The sequence below is a fragment of the Aethalodelphis obliquidens genome, unplaced genomic scaffold, assembly GCF_003676395.1.
Source record: "Aethalodelphis obliquidens isolate GAN/ISIS:26980383/991018 unplaced genomic scaffold, ASM367639v1 scaffold46, whole genome shotgun sequence".
NCBI classification, from domain to species: domain Eukaryota; kingdom Metazoa; phylum Chordata; class Mammalia; order Artiodactyla; family Delphinidae; genus Aethalodelphis; species Aethalodelphis obliquidens.
In genome coordinates, this window is record NW_020837990.1 from 13930348 (window position 1) to 13958045 (window position 27698).

Below are 27698 nucleotides of genomic sequence, written 5' to 3' on the forward strand. Positions count from 1 at the left end.
AAAAAAAGCCTATATGGCACCCAGCAGTGTGTTGCTATCTAGAAGACATCTGAGTGAAAAACAGGACCAGTAAAAAACAGGCTCCAGCAAATTTGAATGCAGGCATTCATATGAACAAAATGCTCCCTGCTAGTTTTTATTTCTCTTTGTGACAGGGTGAGCTTATCAAAGAGCCTGCAGTGATTTGCAATGTTCCTGTAGCCCTGGCTCTGCCACTGGGGCTGCTTTCAACATCCAAGGCAGCTGTGAAATTGAGTGAGCTCAAGCCTGGCAGGGATGAGAGGTCTTTTCCTGCAGTCTCCTTCTCTGGCTTCAGTTTTCTAACTAGAGTGGCATCCCTAGGAGTAATGCTCTGGCCTCTTCCGCCTCACTTGAGGATGACTTATCTGAGGGGTAAGTCTGGGAAGAGGAGTTGTGTAAGCAAAGTGCAGCCCCTTCCTCTGCACATTTCTCTTGGGATCTGCCCAGGTGCAGACAGCACACAGTTGCTTTGCTCTCCAGCACTGCCTGAGATTGGATGACTACATCTTTCTAATTTGGGGGTTCAATGTTGCTAAATCCTTTATGCTGTCATGTTCTGCAATAGCTCCATCAAAAAAAGAGCTGCTATTTTGATGTCCATCTACCTGGCTCCTTTGTTTATTTCTCAATTGGTTCAGAAATAAGGCAGGAAAAAGACCCCCTCAAACAATATTCAATAATAATAAGTTTTGATATAAAGAACTATTAAGGAAAAAAAAGGTGATGAAAAGACTTACATAAATTAACTCAACGGACCACTTTAAAAATACATATAAAGGGATAAAGTTAAAAAAAAAAACAATTCTGTGACAAAGAAAGAAGATAATGCTTCTTCAAGTCAAAATTCTTAGGGTTTGATTATAAAAATATTTCAGTGTCATATCACTAAGAGCAGATATCTTTCAATTCTCTCCAGGGTTCAGAGGCAAATAGGAAATCCACAAAAACGGTATTTCTTCTCAGTGGTCTAAAAACAAAGAAACTTTTCTATAGTCACTTTAAGTGACAATATAACCCATATCATTATTTGGGTTATATTTTCAAATATTTCCCAATGATTAGCTTCCCATTTAGTATTTTTTTTTTTTTTTTTTTTGGCAGCTTGCGGGATTTAAGTTCCCTGACCAGGGATCAAATGGGGGCGCACAGCAGTGAAAGTGTCAAGTCCTAACCAGTGGACTGCCAGGAAATTCCCCCCATTTAGTATTTTTAAAAGTTCAAATAAACAAGCAAGTCTTTTAAAAAGATGATCTTCAATTCCTATAAAACTTGTAAATACTCAAGGAATGAGAAATTTTAGAAAAGCTCAGAGAATACAAATGACATCCAAAATGCTGATGTACTAGGTTGCTAAAGCAGCTAATGTGTGGCAGAGCAGGATAGAGAAAATTCGTGAGGAAAAAAGGACATAGATGATCTTAAAAGAAGTATAAAGCACATGATATCATCCACGTTAACAAAACACAGTTATATTAAGTACAACTGAAACTGAGGAAAAGCTGACCAAACCTATGTAATTTTTTTTTTTTTTTTTGATACGCGGGCCTCTCACTGTTGTTTACTCTCCTGTTGCGGAGCACAGGCTCCGGACGCGCAGGCTCAGCGGCCATGGCTCACAGGCCCAGCCGCTCCGTGGCATGTGGGATCTTCCCGGACCGGGGCACGAACCCGTGTGCCCTGCGTCGGCAAGCGGACTCTCAACCACTGCGCTACCAGGGAAGCCCCCAAACTGTGTAATTTTATATAAAATATATGTAAGACACATTCTCTGCATTATAACACAACTGGATGGTAGTTAAATGGCACTTTGTCTCTGACAAGAATGATAAGATTTACAACATCATTCTCCAAGCCTAGTCAGAACTCAACCCATCTCTCCTTTTGATGCCACAGCACTGTACCTCTCACTCCTGACAGCACCCCTCACTTCCCACCTGCACGTGCTCATGTGTGCACATCATTTCATCTCAGGCTGAGTGTACCAGCTGAGGACGGTGCATGTCTTATTCTTCTTCGGGTATTAAATAACTCTATTTAGCAAACTAACTCAAAACTTCTTGACCAAAAGTTTAAGTGAAATTGACAGATTCAGGCGATAAAGAATAATTGTATCAGACAGAATTAAAAGAGGACTCTATTATTAGAGGTCTCTGTTCTTGCTAATGGTCTAGAAGACAGTGTAATGGTACATTAAATGTAAAGGAACTCAAGAAAAAATATATAAAACATGGTATACAGCAAATTATGACCCAATAAAAGTTCTTTGTTAATTATAAGTTTGATCTAAGTATAAATTCTTGCTAATAATCAAGACAGATAATAGTTCCTTACATACCAGCTCCTATAAGATGAGAAAATGAAATGCTTGAGTTAGTACTTCCAATGGTCCTCATTCTACTGGTTTAGACAATTGTCCCAGTGTGCAAGAAACTGAAAAACTTTGAGAGGCTAACAAAACGAATGGTTGTGTTAGAAAACGCTCAGTCAAATTAGCACAGAAGTTCACAACACAATTTTTCTTTACAGAGTTCTATTCATATCAGAGGATGATATAGTAATTTAGACATTAAATTTAGAATTCTGAGCATTTAGGATAAGATTCCTTCTAAATGCAAATCATCATATACTATAAGTTAAATCTAGACTATGAATCATCCTAAACAGCTGCCAAAACAATTCAATTATAAACTCTAACAGGCCAGAGATTCTTGTGTTTTGTTTTCTGCTGTATCTCCAGCAACTAGCAGAGTGCCTGGCAAACAGCAGGTGCTTAATAAATATGTGCTAAATGATAGCATTCCAATAACTGGGCCAAAATCTCTTTTCCAGATTTATTTGTTCTTTACATCCCTTCACATAACCTACACTCCAGCCAAACACAAGGATTTAAAGCAGTGGTTCTCTTAATTTGGTTGCACACTGGAATCCTATGGGGAGATTTAAAATATACTGGTGTAAGAGTTTCATCCCTAGAGATGTTTATTTATTTATTTATTTATTTTTTGGTCTGGGTGATTCTAATGTATAGCCAAGTTTAAGATTCTTTCTTCTAAAATAACTTTCTCCATAGTTTCACGGGTTAAAATCTTATCTATTAGTATTGAAGATTCAGCTAAAACCCCAACTCTGCCATGAAACCTTCCCCGGAACACTGTTAAACCTATCTTTGGATTATTTGAGTTTTGCACAGGGCCTGGCATAAGGTTAGGACTTGATAAATGTCTGAGTGGTAAATAACTCTGGGAGCATGGCACATAGCAGAAACACAGTAAATATTTATTGAAAAAATGATGTATAGTTGGCCCCTGTTATCTGTGGATTCTGTACTTGCAAATTTGCCTACTCACTAAAATTTATTTGTAACCCCAATAAATCCTCGCGGTGCTTTACAGTCGCCCCACGGCAACGTGCATGTGCAGAGAGGCGGAACATTTGAGTTGCCAGACAGGCATTCCAGCGGAGGCTGAACAAAGCCCTCATGCTGAAACAAGTGTCTTAAAAAGGGCTTGTTAGTGCTATGATTTTTGCATTTTTGTGCTTTCTGTTGGTGAATTTGCTGTTTAAATGGCCCCCAAGTCTAGTGCTGAAGTGTTATCTAAGTGCAAGAAGTCTGTGATGTGCCTTGTGGAGAAATATGCATGTTAGGTAAGCTTTGTTCAGGCACGAGTTACAGTGCTGTTGGCTGTGAGTTCAGTGTTAATGAATCAACAGTACATATTTAATAAAGTGTCTCTAAACAGTACTGCATGTACAACAAGGTTATGTATTGATTGGTCCATGAAAATGTTCTGACCGGAGGCTTGCAGGAACCTAATCCCGTATTTCCTCTAGAAGCAATGGTTCAGTATTTGCAGTGACTTCATAGAACATAACTACAGTTGCCCCTTGAACAACAGTGGGTTTGAACTGCATGGGTCCAGTTAAATGTGGATTTATTTCAACAGATACATAAGGACTATGTGATTCTTGGCTGGTGATCTGGGGATGCAGAACCCTGGATAAGGAGGGCCAACTGTGAAGTTATACTCGGATTTCTGACTGCACAAAGGGTCGGTGCCCCTAATGCCTGTGATGTTCAAGGGTAAACTGTTCAAGAAAAACAAGATTGACTGTAATTTCATCCTCTCTTCAGAACTCTTAGTGATCTTACCTGTAATTTTTAATGCCAGTTTCATTCAGCAAACGGGCACCTCCTAGGTGCCAGGTGCTGGGGATACAGCAAGAACAAAGCAAGTCTCTTCTCTCACCAAACTCACAGAGGGAGAGAATGTAAACAGTAAATACACGTCAGGTGATGGTAAATGCTATAGAGAAACTTTTAATCAGGGAAGGCCTTTATGATAGGGTGCTATTTGTGCAGATACCTAAATGAAGTGAAAGGAATGTGTAACAGGAGGAGGGAGGGTTAAGTACAAAGCCCAGAGATGAGAGACGTCCACAGGACAGCAAGGTGGCCAGTATGTCTGGTGGCAGGTGAGCAAGGGGAGGAGTCAGCAAATGAGGTCAGAAAGGTCAAGGTCAAGACCAGCCATGTCATGCAGAGCTTTGAAGGGCAACGCACCTCAAAACTTTACACAACGTGGGAATCATACAAGAATCTTTTGCATGTATATGCTTCCAGCTACTTAAGAATTAGTTTGACAAGTTTTAATAGAAAAGCTGCTGTTGGGAGTTCGATGGAGATTGTGTTGTAGTAATCCTTGCTTAAAAAGCACTACTGATTTACTATATTGTTTAATCAAGAATAATTGATTGAAATTTCCTCTTTCAATACAGTTCCTAGATTTCTTTGTAGGGGGCTTATAAATTTCTTTTTAAACTTGTCTTAAAATATTTTGCTTTTGTTCTTGCTGTGAATGGAGGTTTTTTTCTTCCCTTATATTTTCTAACTAGTTATTGTTGGTGTCTAAAAAATAATTATTTTTATTCTTGTACATAAAACTTTAGTGAACTAGGTATCTCAGTGAACTCAATGTTTCTATTAGTGTTTCACTGAGGCTCTTGGGTTTTCCAGGCATATATAATAATGTAAAATCATCAGATTGACTCTTCCTTACCAATTTTTACATCTCTTGCTTCATACTTCTGTCAATTACATTGTAATGTTAACAATGGTTATTTTGTGTCATTCCTGATATTAATGGGAATGCGTCTAGTGTTTTATTATTAAGCATTATATTGATGGCTGGTTAGGTTGTACATACATATACATATAAAACATACACATCTATCACGTTGGGCAAATTTACCTCCTCATGCCTCATCTGTTAAAAAATAAAATACACACACACATACAAATAGTTGTTTTGAAATTTAATGAGCTAATACATGTAAAACACTTGACACCTGGAACAGTGCCAGGCACACAGTACGCACTCAGTAAGTGTTAGCTGTATGTAATTATAAGTTTATATACAACTATACATTTACACACAACACAATATGTAGCCTTTAAAAAGTCACTTATAGAAATATGTTTTCCTCCTACTGAAAGATTTAAGAAAAAAATTAAAAATGTGTATTGCATTAAAATGATATATTAAGATGATCATAATTTCTTCTTTGAGTTACTAATATTGTGAACTACATTAACAGATTTACTAATATAGAAACATTATTACATTTTGGAGGATTATACTGTATATGCTGGTATTTCCTTAGGAATTTTTACATCAATAATCATAAGACTGGCTTGTCATTTTCTTTATTTGCTTTGCCACATTTGGGTACTACTATTTTGCTGATGTTAGAAAAGGGGTATGGTATTCCATCCAAACTTTTTCTCAATGACAAACCAATTGTCCCACGTACCAAAGGGAATTAGACTAGACTGGGCCATGTGTTCCTATACAGGCAGCACTATTTCTAATATCTGATTTACTGGTATTCTGAAACGTGTACCTGACCCCTTACTATAAGTTCTAGGGTAGAGTTTACTCCAGCATGGGGTCCAAAGAAAAGAGGGTGAGCAAGAGAGAGATCTTATAATTTATGGATATAAGAACCAACACCACAACACACCCTCTCCCAAAAAGTATCCAAATATCCTGGACAAATTACACAACTGCTGTGTTTCAGTTTCTTCAACCATAAAATGGGGATAATAACAACACCAACAGCACAGGGTTGTAATATATATAATAACTTAGAACAGTGTTTGGCACATAGTAAATATTATTATCTTAAAAGTTTATACTAAAAGTGAAATTTCAGTACAAAACAATAGAAAACCTGATTTTCATTATTTTATGTTCTCATTAATATAATTCTAAAGTTCTGCCTTTGTTCCTGATCTCAGAACATGAATTTTGTTAAATTAATAAAATAATTTAGAACAATGTTTCTCAGAGGGAAAGCGGAATGACATTTAGTTTGGAAAAGCCAAACATACCTATCCTTTTTTGTAAGAAAAACTACTCAAGATTTAAGTGTCATGGAATACTTTGGCTAATAAGGATAATTAGAAGACAATAGTATCAATAACTATGAGTATCTTTGTACGGTGACACATCATAACTAGACTTACCCTGGTGATTGTTTTGAAAAGTACAGAAATATCAAATCACAATGTTGTATAACAAGAACTAACATTGTGTTGTAGGTCAATTATACTTCAAGAACAAACAAACAAAAAAGAGAAAGAGATCAGACTTGTGGTTACTAGAGGCAGGGGGTGGGGTGAGGGGGAATTGGATGAAGGTGGTCAAAAGGCACAACTCCCAGTTATAAGAGAAATAAGTACTAGGGATGTAATATGTACAACATGATACAGATAATGAACACTGCGGCACATTATGTGTGAAAGTTGTTAAGAGAGTAAGTGCTAAGAGTTCTCATCACAAGGAAAGATTTTTTTTTCTATTATTTAAATTTTGTATATATATGAGATAATGGATGTTCACTAAACTTACTGTGATAAGCATTACGCGTAGGCTCAGCGGCCATGGCTCACGGGCCCAGCCGCTCCGCGGCATGTGGGATCTTCCCGGACCGGGGCACGAACCCGTGTCCCCTGAATCGGCAGGCGGACTCTCAACCACTGCGCCACCAGGGAAGCCCTGTGATAAGCATTTCTTGATGTATGTAAGTTGAATCTCTATGCTGTGGCCTTAAATATATACAATGCTTTATCTCAATTATATCTTGATAAAAGTGGAGGAAAAAATATTCAAAAAAGAAGATAATGGTAGAAAGCTTAGTAAGGAACATGAGTATAAAAATGGCTGGGAATCAGTAATTTAGAAGAAATACATTGATCTGATGATGGGCAGAAGTGAAGGGATGTGGGAGAAAATGGAAGTAAAATTAGAAGAAATTATAACAAGCACCTGAAAGGAAACAAAGGTTTTTCTTATGGAAAATGAGAAAATACTTCTTTCAGTTTAACAATATAAATTGTGGACTGTGCAAATTTATTTTAAAATAAATGGCTGTAGACAAAGGTCAGCCATCGGCTCCCACCTCTCTCATAATCTCATTAACTTTTAATAAAGTAATAAATTAGTATACTTTTCAGAATTAGCTTTCTCTTAAGATCTGTAAGTTACTATCAAAAAATTAAAGCCATAATAATTTTCTCCTTTAAATAATTGTTATTTAACAAATCTTTTATGGAAAAAAATCCTATGACTTAGGAATCTATTTTCTTGATAGTAATATCATTAAATACAGAGTAATTTAGTTCTTATGGCATTTTTACAGATGTTAGCTAGGTGATCAAATTCTATTTTAAAATGTGTACAACTAATACATTTTGAAAGTAATACTCTGATGAAACGCAGGACAACAGCAGCCTGGTCCATGGTCACCCAATCAAGCTAAATCAGAGGTTAAGCCAGTATTCAATGAATTAATGTATTCACTCAAGAAACATTTATTTGAATGCCTACTATGAGAAAGTGACATTAAGTGAAGAAGATGAGAGAGGGTACAAACATGAATACGGTTGCTACCCTAAGGAATATAAATTTACTAAAGAAACCAAATAGATGAATACCTATAAAATATAGCACATGTAAAAATTAATGCTATTAATAGTGATATATCATAGAATACAAGAGACAAAGACATTGGCTCAGATTGGAGAAGGTTCTGAGAGGCAACATATAAGCTGAGAACAGAATGATGATGATGACACATTCATATATATACTATGGTGTATGTGTCTGTGGTAGGGCAAGATGGGGAGTGGGGTAAGGTAGGGAAAGAAAGGATTTTTGAGAAAACAGGATCAAAGGCCAGAGACGTGAAAGATGATAAAATATACAGAATACTGTGAGATTAATACTGCTGTAGAAGAGGCTAGACAGTTAGGATGTACTTAGTTCATGGAAAGTCTTGAATGCCATACTAGTGTTTCAACTTTGTTATTGGGAAACTACTGAAGGTTTCTGAAAAAGGGAATAGTGTATTTCTACCCACATTTTAGAAAGGTAATTAAATCAATATAAAATTAAATATAAAATTAATATAAATTTAAAATATATAAATTAAATAAATATTAAATAATTTATATATAAATTAAATCAATATAAAATTAAATATAAAACTAATATAAAATTAGAATTATTGATTTAAAAAAAAGAAAGGTAATGGGGAACCACTGAAAGTTTCTGAGAATGTGAATGATGTGTTTCTAACTACATTTTAGGATGGTAATTCCAGCTCTATTAGGTTTGAGGGGGCAAGAAACTCAAAGACAAGTTAGGAAGGTATTATAATACATAATGGTCTAAGCAAAAGGTGACTGGTATCTAAAGTTATGCAGAAAAAAAGAAACAAATATGAGATATTTTCTAAGATGAGCCAATGGGTCCAGTAAGGATTTGATACTAAAGACAAAAGAGGAAGGAGTAACAAAAAATAACTGATGGCACCAAATGATACAGATACACTGCAGAATGACTGAGGACATTGGGTAAAGGTGATTAGTGACCACTGAGGGAGCTGTTTTGGAGATATGAAGACAGGTGGGGTGAACAGGCAGCTGCTCCTAAACAAGTTTTTATGCCATAGATCCTTTCTCAGTCTAATGAAGGCTATACACCTCTTTTCGAAGTAATGCTTTTAAATGCACAAAGCAAAAGCAGAGACTGCATTACAAAGAAGCCAATTATATTAAAATAGTCATCAAAATATGTAAAAATGTGATATAGTAAAATATGTCTTTTATTAACACATTAAAATAAGATATAGCAGCAGACCTAATAACTACCATGATTTTGAAGTAGTTAAAAGTAAAAATGATATTTCAGAGTATTTACTTCAACTGTAACATGATAGGGAAACATTTATGATTTCTATGGATGACACAGTCATATATGCTGTTATTAAAATTGGACTTGTTGCTTACATTCATAATTGAGGGAAATGGTAAATTTCAATCAGAGGATATGAATATAAATACATAAATTTTTTCCCATCCAACATCACAGAATGCCCAAATTCTATCCATGGACCCTTTGGGGAACCACAGAACACAGGCTAAAAACTCCCAGTTAAGGAGTAAGTGTGTGCTGAAGAAGAGATGACAGCATATGTATTCTTTTAATAAGTTTGGCAGGAAAGGAATAAGATATAGAAAGATATTTTGGTGGGTAGGGAGGGTAAGGGTTTTTTTTTTCTTTCTTTTGAGAACTTTAAACTAGGAGAATGGATTTAATGGGGCAGGAGAGAAAAAAGGTATGCCCACCTATGTATGAATGAAAGACTGGGAATAAATAAAAGGACAATAACTTAGAGGAAAAAAAAAGAAGGAATAGCAGTGAATTGGGAAAACAGAGTTGGTTCAATGAGGCAAATGCTGGCTCTACTTTAGCCTCTAATTCTCGGTCAAAATTAACCAGCCTACCACCCTCAACCCTGCAGTCCTTTCCCAGCCTCCACAAGACCCAGAGGGCCAGGACTGACTGGGGTGAAGAGTGAAAGGCGAGGACAAGCACAGCTGGCAGGGAACTGCCAATGTTCAGGAGCAGGAAGTGCGTTCTTGTTGCTCTTCTGCCTCCTTTTCTAACGCATCTCCAGTCTTCTTTCCCAGCTCTCAAGATACCTAGAGGCTTAATGCTGCCATTTGGCCGTCTAGATACTCCCATCCTAGTTGCTCCGTCCAGTCTCCCTTCCCGCAAAAATCAAAACTCCAAAAGAAAGATCATTGAGGGTACTGTGATGTTTATATGATAAAAGTAATTATTAAATATTTAAGTATGAAAGATTCTTGAGGAAGGGGTGTAAGTACAATGGATGCTCTAAGGATGGCTTGTTAAACCAAGTGACTATTTATTTAGATAAAACGATTGATGAAAGATTTTTAAATATAAGAATCTTAGTGTAATCCTGGTCTCCGGACCTCCTTCCTTGTCGGCACCTTTCCTCCTCTGCACTTGTGTGTGCATATGCACACGTGTGCATGGAGAGAAGGGGGTGCAGGGAGGACAGAACCAACTTACCGCATTTCTGACTCTTGGAAGAGATTCTTAAGCCTTTGGGTTTAGTAAGCAAAAAGCTACATTATTGGAAAGCAAAGATTTAGCAATAAAACAAATTAATCAGTCTTCAGACCCAGTATTTCTATTTTTTTCTTTTTTTTTCTTTGGCCATGCCATGCTGGCATGTGGGATCTTAGTTCCCCAACCAGGGATTAAGCCATGCCCCTTGCAGTGGAAGCACAAAGTCTTAACCACTGGACCACCAGGGAAGTCCCTAGACCCAGTATTTCTAAAATAAATAACTGATTGTTTTATTTTATCTTCTAATTCTGATTATTTTTTAAGAGATAATACAAAAAGTTGCGGAAGAGGTTAGCACACATTGAGAAGAAAATTATTTCAGGATTTTGATCAAATATAAATCCATGTTGAACTGGATTAGCTTATATTAGGTGTTTATCATAAAATAGTATTCAATCTATTAAAATGCACATAAGACTTAAGTACTCATTTGCTCTCAAAGTGGGAAATAAACATTTATGATCTACGTGTTATTTTGAGGAATGCTCAGGCCCAAGACTCAGCACCTGGTAGCACTCTTGCCAAATTGGCATTCTGGCTTCTGGCTATCACTCAGGAATTCCAAAGTGTTTTCTCTACCTGCCACATCTTCACTCAGGTGCTCTCCCAGCATGGGATGGTCTAGAAGCTAAGTTGCAGCTGTCAACCTGGCACATGCTTCCCAGCCACCTAGGCTAGCAGTAAAATTTTCTACATCAACCAAACTCACAGAATTAATTTTGTGAATTTTTTTCTTATAAGCCAACTCCTGATTTTTTTTTTCAAAATCACACTTACACTACCTATACTCTAAACCTAGTCTCTCTCCTAGTACAGAAAATTTTTCTAATTTGTGGATCAGTATTTGACTTCAAACATTAGCTGCCTCTGATTCCCTACTGAGGTTCTTATTTAAAAGGGAGGGATTAAAGACCTTAGGACCTAGCAGAGCCTCTATTTAATATAATCAAAAGACCTGAAAGAACACTGAAAAATAGAGAACTTAATGGGAAATAAAGGAGCAGCAATTTAAAGCATTTTGTTTTTCTTACTTATAGGGATCACTAGAATTGTCCACCATCCATTTTAAAGAATGTGGAGTATTTTCTAAAATTCTGTCATTTCTCTTGGCCAATGTATTCATCCCATCCATAAACAGGTCAGGAAAGAAGAACTAATTTTTATTTCCAAAGCTTTACAATTTTGGGGGTGAGAGTATTTGAAAGATGCACCCTGAAATACTATAAACTGGTAAAGAGCATAGTGGGGCCCATGGAAAAACAGAGCTGCTGGCTCAACTTCCAACTCCAGGAAATCCTAGAACACACACAGAAGGGAGCACACAAGGGCCAAGGAGATGTAGAGATCTGCAGGCAGAGATGCCCCATTTAAGGAACTCAAATACTTTTCAAACAAACTTAGAGATCAGCTTATTTTGAAAGTTACACCATCCTATCCTTACACAAAGATGACAAAAAGCCCTGACAATCTAAAGCTTTAGATTTACTTCTTTTATCCACAGGCCTTAAATGATGATGATGGCATTAAACTCCAGGGTATATGTGTATTTAATCAACAACAGCAACAACAATTAAAATGGCCCTTATCTGAAGTACTCACAGAGTAATTGCTAGGGACTTCTTTTTTTTATTTTATTTTAATTTTTTATTTTTTGCCTCTCACTGTTGTGGCCTCTGCCGTTGCGGAGCACAGGCTCCGAACGCGCAGGCTCAGCAGCCATGGCTCACGGGCCCAGCCGCTCCGCGGCATGTGGGATCTTCCCAGACCAGGGCATGAACCCGTGTCCCCTGCATCGGCAGGCGCACTCTCAACCACTGCACCACCAGGGAAACCCTACTAGGGATTTCTTGACTTCAAAGATAAGATACAGAGGACATTTGCACTAGACAGACCAACTTTTTCAAGGCATTTAGGAAAAACTCAAACATAGAGAATGGAAGTATACTCTGACTATGAGACACAAAAATGAGAAGTCAGCATCTGATAACAAAAATTTTTTTAAACCCTAAAACTCCCAATATCTGTACATTAAAACTCTCTTCCAGATAGCCCTGCAGTTAAAGAAAAATAAAAAATAAAATTACGGACATTAAAAATGGATGACAATAGAATTATAACCTATGGGATGTGGCCAAATTAATACTCAATGAAAAAATTAATGGTGTAAATGTATTTAATAGAAAAAAGAAATAAATGAATTAAACATTTAAATTAGAAAGGTTAAAATAAGCAAACAAGCCAAAATAAAGGTAGGCAAAGTAATAAAATTAAAAGCATAAATAAGTAAATTAGGAAGCAAAAAAATGTAGAAATGGTTAATATAATGGAGAGCTGGTTCTAAATATGAATGAATGAATAAATGAATAAGTGAATAACTTCCTAAAAATGTGACCAAGAGGTTGAGGAACTCTACAAATTAACAATACAAATATAATGTTCAATGAAATGGAAGGGTTTCTTTGCATAAATCTTTATGCCAATAAATAAGAATCCATAATTGAAGCCGACTTAAGAAAAGGTTGTAAGTGAATAACCATGGAAGAAATAAAAACTTTGTTAAAGATTTATACCCTCTATTCCATTCCTGACAAAGAATGCTATACCCATTTTTTCTGTAGGTGTGTTCTGGCAAAATCCTTTGTTACTGAGATTATTCTAGGGCACCTAAGAACATGGAAAGCATCCCAACTGGTTTATGAGGCTGGCCTAATTATGACCAAACCTAACAAAGATGGCACCAAAACTAATCAAATATATGTATAATCTTACTTATACTTTATACAGAGTTCTAAATATAAGAAAGGTAAGTTATATAGTATATTCAAATTATAACAATACACATTTAACCAGTAGATTTCATTCTATGATAATAGATTTTTCTAATATTGAACACTGTTAATTCAGTTCATTTAATCATAAGTACTGATGGGTACTTATGGGTACTTGGATGGGTGTGGAAGATGAAAGAGACATGAAGAATCAAGAACTTCTAGATCTATGGTGTGAGCAGCTGAGAAGATGGTAGTAACATTTATTAAAGTGGGGAAGACTTGGAAAGGGACAGATTTGGAAGGACAAAAATTCTGTTTTAGATAATTTTGTTTCAGATACTAATAGCTATCCAAGTAGAGCTGTCCCAAGACAGCTGGGTAAAAGAGAGAAGTCAGTATTGGAGATAAAAATTTGGTAGTCATTAGCATGTAGATGGTATTTAAAAATATAGTTTGCATGGATGGAAAACTGTACAAAAAAGAAGAGAGTCCAGGATTCAAATTTTAGTAACCCAACAATAGAAAGACACTACCTAGATCTGTGAATACCATATCTTCATACAGTATATGTTGCTATACTTAATCATTTTTTAAAACATGCTAAATCAGGACTTTGGTACAAAAATTATTTAACAAAAACCTTACGATATCACAGGGTGGGTTTCCTGCTAGCCCCTGAAAACTTCAGTTTCAGTAGCACTGTCGTATTTGTGATTTGTAAATTATTTGAATCTTTTTTTGGGGGTAGTCATTTTTAAACAGTTTTCTGAAAGATGCCTCAGAAGCTGAGTAAGGAGGGCTCTGGGACTATGACCCTAAGACTTTATTTGAATAAGGGTTTTATTCCAAGGGGCAAATTTGTTTCATTTACTTTAACTAGTATTTTATAAATATAATGTAATAGCAGACAATGCTGAAAAGTAAAGTGGGTCTCAAAGTCTGTATCATTGAGACAAGGATGGAATCATTAAGTGGGTTGAAAGCAGCAAAATTTCAGCCTTACTGACATTTAGCCTTATTTAAACTGACTGACTGTATGTTCAATTTAAAAAGAAGAGAACATGAGTCAAATGCTGAAAATATAGTTTTGAAGATGTGCCTAAAAGATACTTAGGAATTTAACAATTTAAAGGAATTCTCCCATAATATATAAATCTATTTTCAAGTTTCTCACATTTAGCTTTTATAGATATTTGCAGGAATATGTGTATATAAGCAGGGGACACCTATGTCAGGAAACAATAGCCATTGGCATTTAAAAAATGAAATAACAGGGAGAAAGACCCAGTAAAATAAGAAATAAGCTCAAATGCCTACTATCACTGTTCTATGGTTTCAACCAATGCAATAAGACAAGAAAAAAAAGTTGAAATATTTTTAAAAATTTATATTATTTGGGGGTCACTTATAATATATCCTGAAAATCAAGACAGTCAACTGAAAAAGTATTGGAACTAAGTACTACAATATAACTAACGGTACATAAAAGATGGTTATTTAAAATTGACTAACTTTCCTTTATACCACCCACTACAAGGTATAAAATATAGGCATACCAAGTATAGAATATAATGAGGTGAAATCTCATTCATAATTAATAATGACAGCTAACATCTCTCAAGGGCTTATACTTCAATGTACATTATTGGTTAATAGCCACAACCATGATATTATATGATATTACCATGATAATAGGTACTATCATCACAATTTCACAAAGAAACTGCGGCTTAGGAAAATATAGGAAATTTGCCCACGATCACACAAGCGTCAGAACAGGAACTCAAACTCAATCTCTCTGACTCTACTGAAGGAGCTTCTTAGCACTATTATGTCATTCTTGTTTATCAAATTAACAAAGACAGGCTGTGAAGGGAAACTGTGATGGGTGCAGAGAGCGACACACATGCATTTCTAAGAATATAAATTGGTGCAACTTTTCTAGAGGGCAATTTGCATGATCACATCTAGGAATTTGTTTAAAATATATTCATCAATGTGTACAAAGATCTATATACATGGACATTTATCATGTTCACTATAACAATAAAAATATTGGTCATACTCTAAATACTCAACAATATGAGCTTGATTAAATTGCAGTATTTGAATGTGTTGAATGCATTCAGCCAATAAAAATAATCTTTTTTTTTTTTTGTGGTACGCGGGCCTCTCACTGCTGCGGCCTCTACCGCTGCGGAGCACAGGCTCCGGACGTGCAGGCCCAGCGGCCATGGCTCACGGGCCCAGCAGCTCCGCGGCATGTGGGATCTTCCCGGACCAGGGCACGAACCCGTGTCCCCTGTATCGGCAGGTGGACTCTCAACCACTGCGCCACCAGGGAAGCCCAATAAAAATAATCTTTTAAAAGGATATTTAATGATACAGGAAAACATCGTATATTGAATGAACAGCAAGAAACAAAACTACATATGCATACAAATTTTTTAAAGGATGTGTTTATATTGACTAGGAGATTAAAAAAAAATGAAAACATTACCAAAACTTTAAGTTCTCTCTACGGGAGAATTATATATGATTTTTCACTATCACTTTTACTTTTTCTCTATTTTAAAAATGTGATAAAATAAATGTTAAAATATTTAACTCAAAATTTAATTTTAAAAGATAAAACGAAGTAGTCAAAATAATAGAAATGCACTTTGGAAAACATCTCTCCTATTTAAAATTATTTTTTCCTATGCATGATATTGCTAATTTTAACATAACGTTATGAACACAATTTTTATGTTACTTAAGGCATTTTTCTATCTTAGCAAAAATAGAAATAATGCCTACTTTATCAAAATAGATAATTTATTGCACACTTCCAGCATTTTAGATCTGTACTAATCATTTACAATTACAGCAAAATTCCAAGAAGTATCTAATACATAAAATCGCCAACTCAGTGGGGCAATTCAAAGAAACGATGACTTAAAAAACGTCTAAGTCAACAATGAGGAGGCAGCCTCAATTATATGGGAGAACTGCTCCCTATAAGTATACAAAATAATAAAAATAAATTATAAAGTAAAAGCCAAGATGTGAAACAGACTAAGTCACAGAATAAAGGATAAAATTAAGCCCATGTAATTTTGAATAGGAAATGAGTAGATGACTAAGAACAAAGAACAGAAACTAATTTTAGCTTCACCCTAAATGACATGAAGTAATAAATTTAAAAGCCCTTTGAAAAATCTAAAATATAAACTTACATATTAAAAGCAATAAAAGTAAACTTGATTTTTTAGGTATTTTTCATCTGGTAAGCCCAATTACCCAGAACACAATTAAGAGCCAGTGAATAAGTAGACAGAAAAATAAAACAAACAAACAAAATCTCTGTCTAATCAATTCAGTGAATACTGCTAAGTCACTTTATAATAACATTCACTGCCTTCTATGTGCCAGGCACTTTTTATACTCATTAGCTTAAATCACTAAAAACAACTTGCAAAGTACAAGAAATCAAAGAGAAACTGAGTTTTGTCTAAGGTCACAGCCAGTAAAGGACAGAGCTGGGATTCAAACCCAGGTCTATTTGATTGTTAGAGGCCCCAACTACTCTCTGAAAGTGCAATTTCTCAGTTCTCCAACCTAGACAATCTGCGAGTCCTAAAGGCCTTTAATTGCTGCCTAAATACTTTTATGTTAGCCATAATATTAGCTGTTGTCATTCAGTTTCACAGTCCATAGCAGTTATCTTCTTCAAATTAGAGGGAAGAAGTGACAACATCAGCAAGGAACAGCTAACAGCAAGGAAAGAAGACCAAAAATCATTAATATACATCAACAGAAATCATTGAGTTCTGCTGTCCTCACCATCTTTTTTTTTTTTTAAAAAAAAGCAAAACAAGCATTGTTATTTAGATAGGATAAATAAGAAATCTTGATAACCCCTGTTCTATCACCTGGAAGATAGGCAAAACAACAGTATAAACTTTATACAATTGTTGTAAAACTAAATTAGATAATGTAAGTAAAGTGCTTAATACTGTACCTGGCATAAAGTTAGTGCCCCATAAATGTTAGCTATTATTATGCTTCATAATAAGTGAAGTTATAGGCTACATGTTACTTGAAGGTAGAAAAATATAATCCATGTATTTAAATTTTTCCATTTAAAATAGTTAAAATGTTTTGTTCTTGAAAGACTTTAAGACTAACTTCTAGAAATTTGCCTTTATAATATCCTTCCCCAGCTAAGTGGGGTAGATAAGGGTAAATGCATGTGACCACTCAAGAAATCACATCATACATACTAAGTTAATTTTAAAATGTTTGGGTACACAAATTGTGTTATTTGCTCTACTGATTACTGCGATCATCTCATAGCCATCTACTGACTTTTGTTCACCCTACCACATCAGCAGGTCCATTTAAAGAACATACTCTATGGCCTTTAACAATAAAAACACATCCATGAAGTATCTACTAGGTATTAAACACTGTAGAAGACTTGGGATAAAACAGTGTAAACCAAAGTCCTTGCCTAAAGACTACAAACAAGATAAAGAAGATCCTAGGCACTGTATTTTGTATTATCAGTTAATCCTTATGACAAATCTATGCCCTAGCTAGTACTTTTTTTTCTGTTATATAGATGAAGAGCAGAGACACAGAAAGCAAAAAAGAAATAAAGAAGAAACAGTTAACTATCACCAAATATACAAGTGTTATAGAGGGGTTTAAAGTATTTTGAAAACACAGGGGAGTAAACAAATAATTTTGCCTAAAGATGGGTAATTAGAAAATGCTTATATTTTAAATTTAAAACTCAAGTAAAAATTCTGTAAAGTATAACTACAGGAAGAAAAAATAGGAGAGTGTTTATCAAAATATTTACAGAAGTTATTTATTGGTAAGAAGATTCCAGGTGGTTTTACTTTTCTCTTTGCTTCTTCTTAATCAACCTGCCTACTTTAATATCTTAAAATATAAGTAGAAAAAAGTCAGCATTAAAATTAGATATTAATGTTCATTTAACAAACTGTCAAAAAATTTTACAGTTAATAGTTAATTCAAACATGGAATGAAATCAGCTCTGTCACGCTTTTCTGACAAGTGTACATACCAATACAGCTTTTCTGGAAAACTTTTTGGCCATCAAAGACCTTAAAGCTTATTCTCTTTGATCATTACTTCTAGGAATCCATCCTAAGAACACAGATGCAGAAAAAAGAAAAATTACTGGGATGTTCAACTAAAGCATTAGGATTTTGAAATACTGGGGGAAAACAAATGTCTAACTGAAATAGGAGAATGATTAAGTAAAATGATATGTTCTTAGGAAGAAAATGTTTGAAATATTTTTAATGTCATGAGAAAATCCTTAGTGAATGTTAAATGGGGATGGAAAGGTGGGGCACCAAGCTCTATAAACTCCCAAGAGAGATGATTCTATTATATAGTTTAAATCTCACAATAATATATTAACATGTATTAGGTTAAAGAGACCTTAATATTTCATACTTAGCCTAAGTTGGGACACCTGCTCTGCCATTATTAACTGTGAAACCTCTAGCAAGTTATTTAACCACACTGTAGTTTGGTTTCCTCATCAGAAAAAAAAAAAGTATTGAAATACTTCTTTACAGGAGTACAGTAAGTATTAGATGCATTAATATATGTAGAGCACTTAGAACAGTGCTTGGCACAGTAAGTGTCACCTCTATTATCAATCTTAACCTACAATGGAGTAAACCCAGTGAGATCTAAGCTGAGGCCTGAATAATGAGGTGTGAGCCAGGCAAAAGATGAGGGGGTATAGGGGAATAATGTCCAGGCAAGCAGGAAGAACTTGGGATTTTTATTTGCTATCTACCTTTAGAGATCTGATAATTTATCTTAAAGGCAGAATGCTTTGAGTGTTCAGACATCTGCTTATGGGCTTTACTTTATGCCAGTTCACTGGGCATAAGAATCATCATGCATCTCTTAATTTTGAAACAATGTGTATCAACATACAAACATACACACAATGACACACTTTTTACAGAACTAAAAATAGTATCACAGGAAGGCAGAACTGCCTAGTGGTTAAGGGCATGAGTTTTAAAGTCAGACTCAGGGGTTCAAACTCCCTCTGCAATTTACTAGATGTGTGACTTTGGACAAGTTATTTAAACTTTCTGTGTCTCAGTTTCCTCATCTATAGAATGAAGATAATAAAAGCAAGCATAAGCATGACATTAGCACATCAGTGCACAATACACAATAACTATTATTATGTCAGCTATAAAAACCAAAGATGGAATTGATATCTCCACATCACAGATCTGAAAGTTATCTTTATGCCACTGGATCCAAAATACAGTGTGCCACAGCAAAGGAAACCATGAAGCAAATGAAAAGACAACCTACAGAATGGGAGAAAATATTTGCAAATTATGTAACTGACAAGGGATTAATCTCCAAAATATATAAACAGCTCATACAGCTCAATATCAAAAAAACAACCCAATCAAAAAATGGGCAGAAGATCCAAAGAAGACAAACAAATGGCCAAAAGACACATGAAAAGATGCTGAACATCACTAATTATTAGAGAAATGCAAATCAAAGCTACAATGAGGTATCACCTCACACCCGTCAGAATGGCCATCATCAAAAAGTCTACAAATAATAAATGCTGGAGAGGGTGTGGAGAAAAAGGAACCCTCCTACACTGATGGTGGGAATGTAAATTGGTAGAGCCACTATGGAGAACAGTATGGAGGTTCCTTAAAAACCTAAAAAAAGAGCTACCGTATGATCCTACAATCCCACTCCTGGGCATATATCTGGAGAAAACCATAATTCAAAGCAATACATGCACCCCCAATGGTCCTTACAGCACTATTTACAATAGCCAAGACATGGAAGCAATCTAAATGTCCATCAACAGATGAATGGATAAAAAAGATCTGGTATGTTTATACAATGGAATATTACTCAGCCATAAAACAAGAATGAAATAATGCCATTTGCAGCAACATGGATGGACCTAGAGATGATCATACAGGAGGCATATCAGCACTTAAAACACAAATTTTTTTAAGAACATTTGGTATTTTTGAACCCCAGAATCACGATATTTTAGGCTTAAATTTGAATTCCTGATTTAATATGCTTCTGTTATTCACTGACCTTCTTACTTAATATTTGTCTTTCCAATAAAACTATACCCTTGAAACCATCTTTGCCACCTTAATCATCCACTACTCCTATCATCCGGGGAATGCTCCAGACACACTGGATCACCTACTCCCTGCTTTCCTTGACTCAGGGTATCCATTTGGAAATGACTCCCATCTTTAAGGCCTGGCATGCCACCTTTCTCAGTGCCTGAATTTCCTACTTCTTTGCTTATGGCACGTAGAATATTCCATCTAGCTTTATGTGCTCTCTGTTAATAATCTCTCTTCTTTTAGAGGTCAGGGTCCTTATACAGCACCTAGATTGATACTAAATAATTATTTGCTGAGGTAATAGAAGTTTACCAGTCTCACATGAGCAATAACTGTCAATTAGTTTACAATCCTACATTCTAATTCTAATACTAAAATGATAAAAAAAAACCCTCCTACTTAAAATCTTACGTTTGCTTCTTTAAAACTGCTATCAAATAAGAATGAAAGTAGAATTCTTTTGAATATATGTAGAAAAGCAATTGAAAGCACTAAAAGGGTATAAAATGATATAAAAATGGTATTAAAAACTATAAAATGATAGCAACACTTTTACATCTGTTACAGTAATTAAAATTAATGTAGAGAACACTGTGATGTGCTAGAATGAAGACAAGGTAACCCAGTTGTAGAATGAGAAAAATACTTAAAAAACACTATATCTATTGAACACTTGGGGTTCAATTTGGCAGATGTAATCCATGAAAACATAGCTCCAGAGAAACCAGTAATATAAAATAGGATAATTTTATTAGTATAGTAATTAAAACAAAAATGTAGTAAAAGGAAATGACTAATAAAAACTTCCATCAGCATACAAACGTTTCTGTTTCCTATAATATTTTCCATTATAATAAACTAGTTCATTAGACTTCCATTATTAAAAGCAGGTTAAAAAAATAGTGGCCTCTTTTTTGCTGTTGTTTTGTTTAAAAGTTCATTTTACTTTACATATAGAGTTTAAGTACTTGTGTGATGACCAGATGCTAGAGGTAGAAATGTAACCTACTTTGAAAGCAAAATCCATTGTTAAACTAAGTAAAAATACTCAAACATTTCAAATCATAGATACACAGTTACCAAACGATTCTGATGTTTAGGGTATCTTCAAGTAGACAGATTAAGGTAACTTAAAATCCAAATGCCAAATTGGAAGAAAGCAGGTGAATAGAGAGGCAAGTCTGAAATAAGCATCTTCCTGGGGTTATCAACAGTAAGACAATTTTACAAATACTTGGTGAAGCTATCCTTATATTCGAACAACAGATAACACCAAAATTGAGAAATTGCGACTAAAATTAATTGCATATGTGATTAAATAAATGGAAGTCATACCCTCATACCCTAAATATATTAAGACTTTAAAAAATATATAACACATTACATTCCCACTTCTTGTGGTTCTCCAAGGTCCAAAAACTTGTATTAGGCATATCCACTGTTTTCTGTTTATAATATACATTAGAAAAACTACATGAGGAAATAAGTGAAGAACTGATGAATTTTCCCAAATTTCTAAATATACTGAGCCCCAAGTATCTCTGCAACTATTCTAAGATGGTTAAAAAAAAAAAAATCTGAATCAATAAGCGCCTCATGGGCCTGGGGATATTCCAACACATTCTTGCAACCAACAGGAAAACTTTCCCTAAATCTGGATTAGTATTTCTTCTCTTTATCACAAAACACAGAGCACAGACCAGGATTGTTAACGGTTACCCAAACAGCAAGAAATCCAGTTAGGGTGATCAGTACTTGGAAGCTTAGGCTGGTTTTAAGGTCTTGAAGGGGTGAAGGACGAGACAGTTAAGGGAGGAAATGCGGGGTTCATTTCTCCAAGTTACATTTGTAACACCTCTTTGTAGGGAGTTAAACATGGGGACCGGTCCGGCTAAATGAACGCAGGGTGAAAATGGGAATTTGGCTGGACACTGAGGGGTGAGGGTTGCAGGAGGGACGCGGGAGCAGAGGGGGGTTTTCGCCACGGCCCGCCTGGGGGTTTGGCTGGAGGGATGGATAATAAAAGCTAATGGCTGGGGCTGTATCCGAGCTGTCGGATGCTGCCTCACCCCCCCCGCCGCCCCCCCGCCTCCCAGCGCGCGAGGTCTGAGCCTCAGGAGAGGGACTGTGGGTCCGTTTCCATCCGGGGCGCCCGGGTCCGCCTCCATGTTCGGCGGCCGTGCCCTGGGGCGGCCGGGAGTGGACCGAAGCCCTAGGCCGCGGGGCCGGAGAGACCGGCCTCCCCTCGCCCGAGATCCCCGGTGGGGCCGGCTTTGCCGCCCGGGAGGATGCGCTGGGCTTTCGCTCGACCCCGCCCGAGCCCCGGGAGCAGCCGGGGCTCAGGGACTCGACTTCCAGCGGCCCGACCTGCCTGGGCCTGGAGATCCGCCGGCGCGGCCGCCCCAGCCACGGCCCCTCCGCCCGGCGCTCGGGCGCGGCCTCCCGGCCCGCGGCCCTCCCCTCGCCCAGCTCCCTCAGGGCCATTGTCGCCGCTGTCCGCCCCTCCACCCCCTTCCCGAGGGACAAACCTGGGGGCCGCTACCCGGCATGGCCGGCCCCGCGAGGAAGCGGCGAGCCGGCGGCGGGGCCCGCAGCGACAGCAGCCACTTCGGCCCTCCCCGCTCGGCGCCGCGCCCGCCCGCCCGCCGAGCCCGCGCGCCCTCCGCGCCGGCCGCAGCCCCGGCTCCCCCTCCCCCAGCTGGCACAACTCGCCCCCCCGACCCCCACGCGCGCGCACCCGGATCTGTTGCTCAACCTACTTTCAGTCTCTTCTCATCAGCCATCACCACATGCCCTGGAAGCGGGGCCGCCCCGGGACCCTCCGGCGGGCGGCCGCCTCTCCTTCAGCCTCTGGCCGCCGCTAGAGCGCGGGGCGAGTGGGAGGCTCCCCCATGCCGCCTGCGCGCACACCAGCCACACGCCGGGGCCCCGGCTCGGCCCGCCGCTCGCGCCGCTGCTCCGCGGGGAGAGCGAGCCTGGATCTCCCGCTGTCGCCTCGCCCCTAGCCCCTCGCCCGCCCGCAGCCGCAGCCGCAGCCGCTGCGCCGGTTCCTCCTCCCCTTTCCTCTTTTCCTTCTCCTCCTTCGCCTTGTCTGGAGCTGAGGTTGGCAAACCAGCACCTGCTGCTGGAGATCACCGAGAACTGAAACAGGAAACCCCGAACCCAGGGGAAAACCCGGGAGGCGTGGGGAGGGGTGAGGGGAGCTGCTGGAACCTGTCGGGCTTGGCCGGGCCACTGCGGCCGCGGGAGGTTCCCGCTCCGCCTCTCCTCGCGCCCAGCCCAGGGGTCCCGACCTCCCCACTCCGCTCCCCCTGCCCGGGCCGGCGGCGCCTCTTGGCTCAGCTACGCCTCCTCCACCCGGCAGTACCACGGATCATTCCCTGGGCAGCAAGGGAATCGAGCGGCTGCCTTCCTTTCCCGTGCTAGTTTGCTTGTTATCAGTATTCCGTAATGAGGAAAAACCACACCCGGCATTAGCAAGACCAATAAGGGAATTTAAACAAATGAAGCTGTTGGGATTTTACCCAGGGGAAGGACTTCTTTCAGTAAGGAAACTGGCCTTGTTGGAAGTGGCAACATGTCCAAATTGAGGTGAAAGTCAAGTTGAATCCAGATCTCCTTCGGGAGGTTGGGAGGAGAGCCCTCTGCACGGAGGTGGGCTCCTGAGTTGCAAGTGTGAAAGCACTGAGAGCAGCGGGCCCTTCTACTTTGTGAATTGTCCAACACCCAGCACAATCTAGGCCAACATTTCAGAAATGTTCAAATCATCTCACTCACCTGCCTGTGGAATTGTCACCAGGCGCGTCACTCGTAGCCTTGGGCAGGATGCATCTGCTTTTGGAGTGAGAGGGAAAGGAACATCTCCGTCCCTGGATTGTGCCTCTACCACGTGCCACAGACCTGGCAGCTGCTTTAAGTGCATTAACTCGTTTAAGTGTCACCACGGCCAACTGAGCTAGGTGTTATAATCCCCTTTATCCCACAGAATATTGAGATTAGAAAAATTTCCCAAAAGTATACAGCTTGCATAGGAAGGACCCAGGTCTGTCTGCATCCAAAGCACATATTTGTTTCACTGGACCTGAGTTCACACCTTTGATCACACTTTTCACCCTTAACAAAGTTATTTCTTGCCTCTCTGAATTGTTTTTAATGAGGGCATACTTGCTTTAAGCATGGATCAGTTGAATCTGATTGGACTGCTTAATGGTAGTGATATCCGTGATGCTTACTGGGGTTTAAACTTTATAGTTTCTCTATTTTAAAAAACCCTGCTTTTATGGCTCAGTTGAGCAGCATAGATGTCCCCGCCTCATTGGCCAGCATCTGTTGCTCTTTAGCTATGGATGATATGGGGTCCCAGCTGAGAGCATCCTGCTGGCTGGTGTCCATGGCATGCTGACACTGCGAGATGAAAGGAGAGCATCTCACTGAGCCTGCTTTCCACTACAGCAGGCCAGTCTTGGAGCCTAGTAAATGAAATAGTAGACTGGTAGGTTTTTTGGGGGACATATGAGAATTCTCTGGTCCACATTTTTAGTACCACCTTAGGAAGTTTGGCAACCTTCTGTCTGCAGCCAGGTCAGTTTGAATTGGCAGGAAGGGAGGGATGCTCGGGAAAGAATTCCCTGTTCACTGAGCCAAACCCTCAGAAGCCTCTTGAGCAGTATTAGGGAGTGGCAGGGACTTAGAAAGAGGCTGGCTTGCTGACAACAATACGTGACGGAATCTATGGCATGATTTTAGTGAGACCAGGAAGTTCCCCTATTCCACAATGTACCACCCACACAGTCTACTTATTTCCCTCAGTTGACTCAGCTGAATTCCACTCAATATTGATAAAGCATGGTTATGGGCCAAGGCACTATACTAGGAACTTTGGAAGTGAGAAGTATGAATAACTATTATAGTTGCTAACATTTAGTGAGTGCTTATCATGTTCCAGGTACTATTCTGAGCACTTTTATATTCTCTCACATAACACCCACAAAACCCCTACAAGGAAATAACTATCACTGTTTCCATTTCACAAATGAGAAAACTGAGACCAAGGTTAAGGTCAGTAAATAACAGTGCAAGGATTAAAACACAGGCATTCTAACCCTACAATTCAGGACTCATTATGTGAATGATACAGTAACTGCCCTTAATTACCTTACTATGTAGTTGGGAGATAAAAACATATGAAAGTTAAAAGAAAACTAAGAAGGCAAGAGAATTCTTAACTGTTAAATATGTGTCACGGGTAATAAATGCAATGAAGTTTCAGAGGACAGAGGAATCACTTTAGGTTGGAATGGTTGGAAAGACATAGAAGATTATTCTGGGTTTCAAAAAGGGGAAATTTAAGCTAGATAATGAAGATGAATAGTACTTTGATAAGCAGAGAGGATAAGGAAGGGCATTTGAGTGGCACAGCATAAACAAAAATAGAATGCCAGGGAAATCTGGGAAATAGGGATAAAAGAAGCTGGAAAGGAAAATTAGGAAATTACACAGATTTGCAAATAAGAGAGGGAGAGAGACAGACAGAGACAGGCAGACAGACAGAGACAGAGTTTGAGCTCAATGTATCCTATATACACTGGGAAGTCTGTGAAGGTTTTGAACAGAAGGTAACATGGAGAATATCCCAATTTAGTAAACCCAATATTGTATTGGTTATTGGATAGTTTGGAAAAGGCAAGGCTTGAAGCAGGGAAACAAGTTTGAAGGCCATTATGGGAGCACTGACAGGGAATAATGAAGAAATCGTGAGGGAAGTGAGGAAGGGACCAGTGAGACATTGTGACTTAAAAAAAATCACTGAGGCTTTGTAAATGATTGGATACATTTGATGGAGATGAAGCTAAGAAAAGGGAGAAGTCCAAAATGACTTGGGGGTGTGAATATGAAACCTGTAATATCACCAACTGGGAAAAAAGGGAAGTTAGGGATAGAAGAATTACTGTTTTGAGAAAATGTTTAGAGGAATTTGGTTTTAGGCATGTATTTGTGGTAATAGTGGGGATATGCTTGTGGAAATGTTTCATAGTATTATCTAGGAAAGGCAGGGAGTTGGGTAAATGAGGCTTTTATCTGCTACTGAGAGAGTAAGTATGAACACTTTAAATGGTCGCTGTTATAACAATAACCAACTATGGTTTTCATCTTAAGTAAACCAGAGTTGAAAGAAAATTTCAATCTCAGATAAATGAGCACTAGGGAATTCCTCTTCTCTTTACTCCAAGTTCTATTTACTCAAAGGAAAAGAAAATGTATAGGAAAGAAATTTCATGCTTCAGAGAATGTCAGACTGATGAAAGAAAACTTAAGAGATCATTGAATCTGACCCCACTTTTCAGTTTGGGAATGGTGAAAATGAGGATCAAATTTTTGAATGTCTGATACTAAAACTTCGAAATAGGCTTTAGGCAAGTATGGCACATTTGCTATTACCAATTCTGGATAGCCTGTTTGTATTTTAGTTGTAAACTCAAGTCTGGACCTAGAATTGTGACTTCGAGTTGCACATAATTAAACAATTTGAGTGGCTATGGAGCCATAACAGGCAAAGCCCTGGAATAGCCTCACTAGTTAAAAGCAAATGCTTTGGAAAGGATGGGCTGTGAGCAGAAGGTGGGAGGGAGAATGGTTGCAATGTCAGCACTTCTTTCTAAAATGTAGCTCCCAAGTAGACCACCTCACACTGAGATTCACATTTGAACCTTAAAAGACAGAGTTTCAGGTGCCCATCACCCCTTACTTGGCTGCCTCAGTCTGGATTTTCCAACTGCTCAGCCACCTTATCTAAGACCTCTCGGAGCTTCAAAAGTGATGGCCCGTAAGTCACCCTCAGGTTCAAAACTGGCACACAACCCTGGAAACTACTTCTAGTTCTATCCAGAGCTAGTGGTGTCCTTAGGAATTTTCTGATTGAAAAATGTGTGGACCCACTGGTTACACTTGGTGATGCAAGAGAATTATTTCTCTTGTTTTCACGTCTCCCACTTTATCATTTATGCCAAAACACTTACCTTAGTTAAAGCGATGTCAATAGTCCCTTGGATGTACCTTCCTCTCCAGCTCTTTGTCCAGCACTTGATTTCCTCTGATTGAAGAGCTTCACACACATAGCCAGGTGACTACTGTGATTTTTCATTCACAGTTTCTTTTGTCTTTCAGAGAAGTTCTGGTTAATTCCAACAGCCCATGAAATGTAATGTTTCCTTAATATTATTGCCCTAAAT

At 38.2% G+C, this 27698-nt stretch overlaps 1 protein-coding gene across 1 annotated transcript in view; it reads right to left on the reverse strand.

Annotated features, from left to right (window-relative positions):
- Positions 1-23679, reverse strand: part of ZC3H12C (zinc finger CCCH-type containing 12C) — a 70245-nt gene extending 46566 nt beyond the window's left edge. The window contains exon 1 of the mRNA XM_027082370.1: positions 23229-23679. Within this exon, the coding sequence (XP_026938171.1) occupies positions 23229-23252 (24 nt within the window). The 5' untranslated portion in view covers positions 23253-23679. The remainder of the gene's footprint in view (positions 1-23228) is intronic.
- Between the last annotated feature and the right edge of the window lie 4019 nt (positions 23680-27698).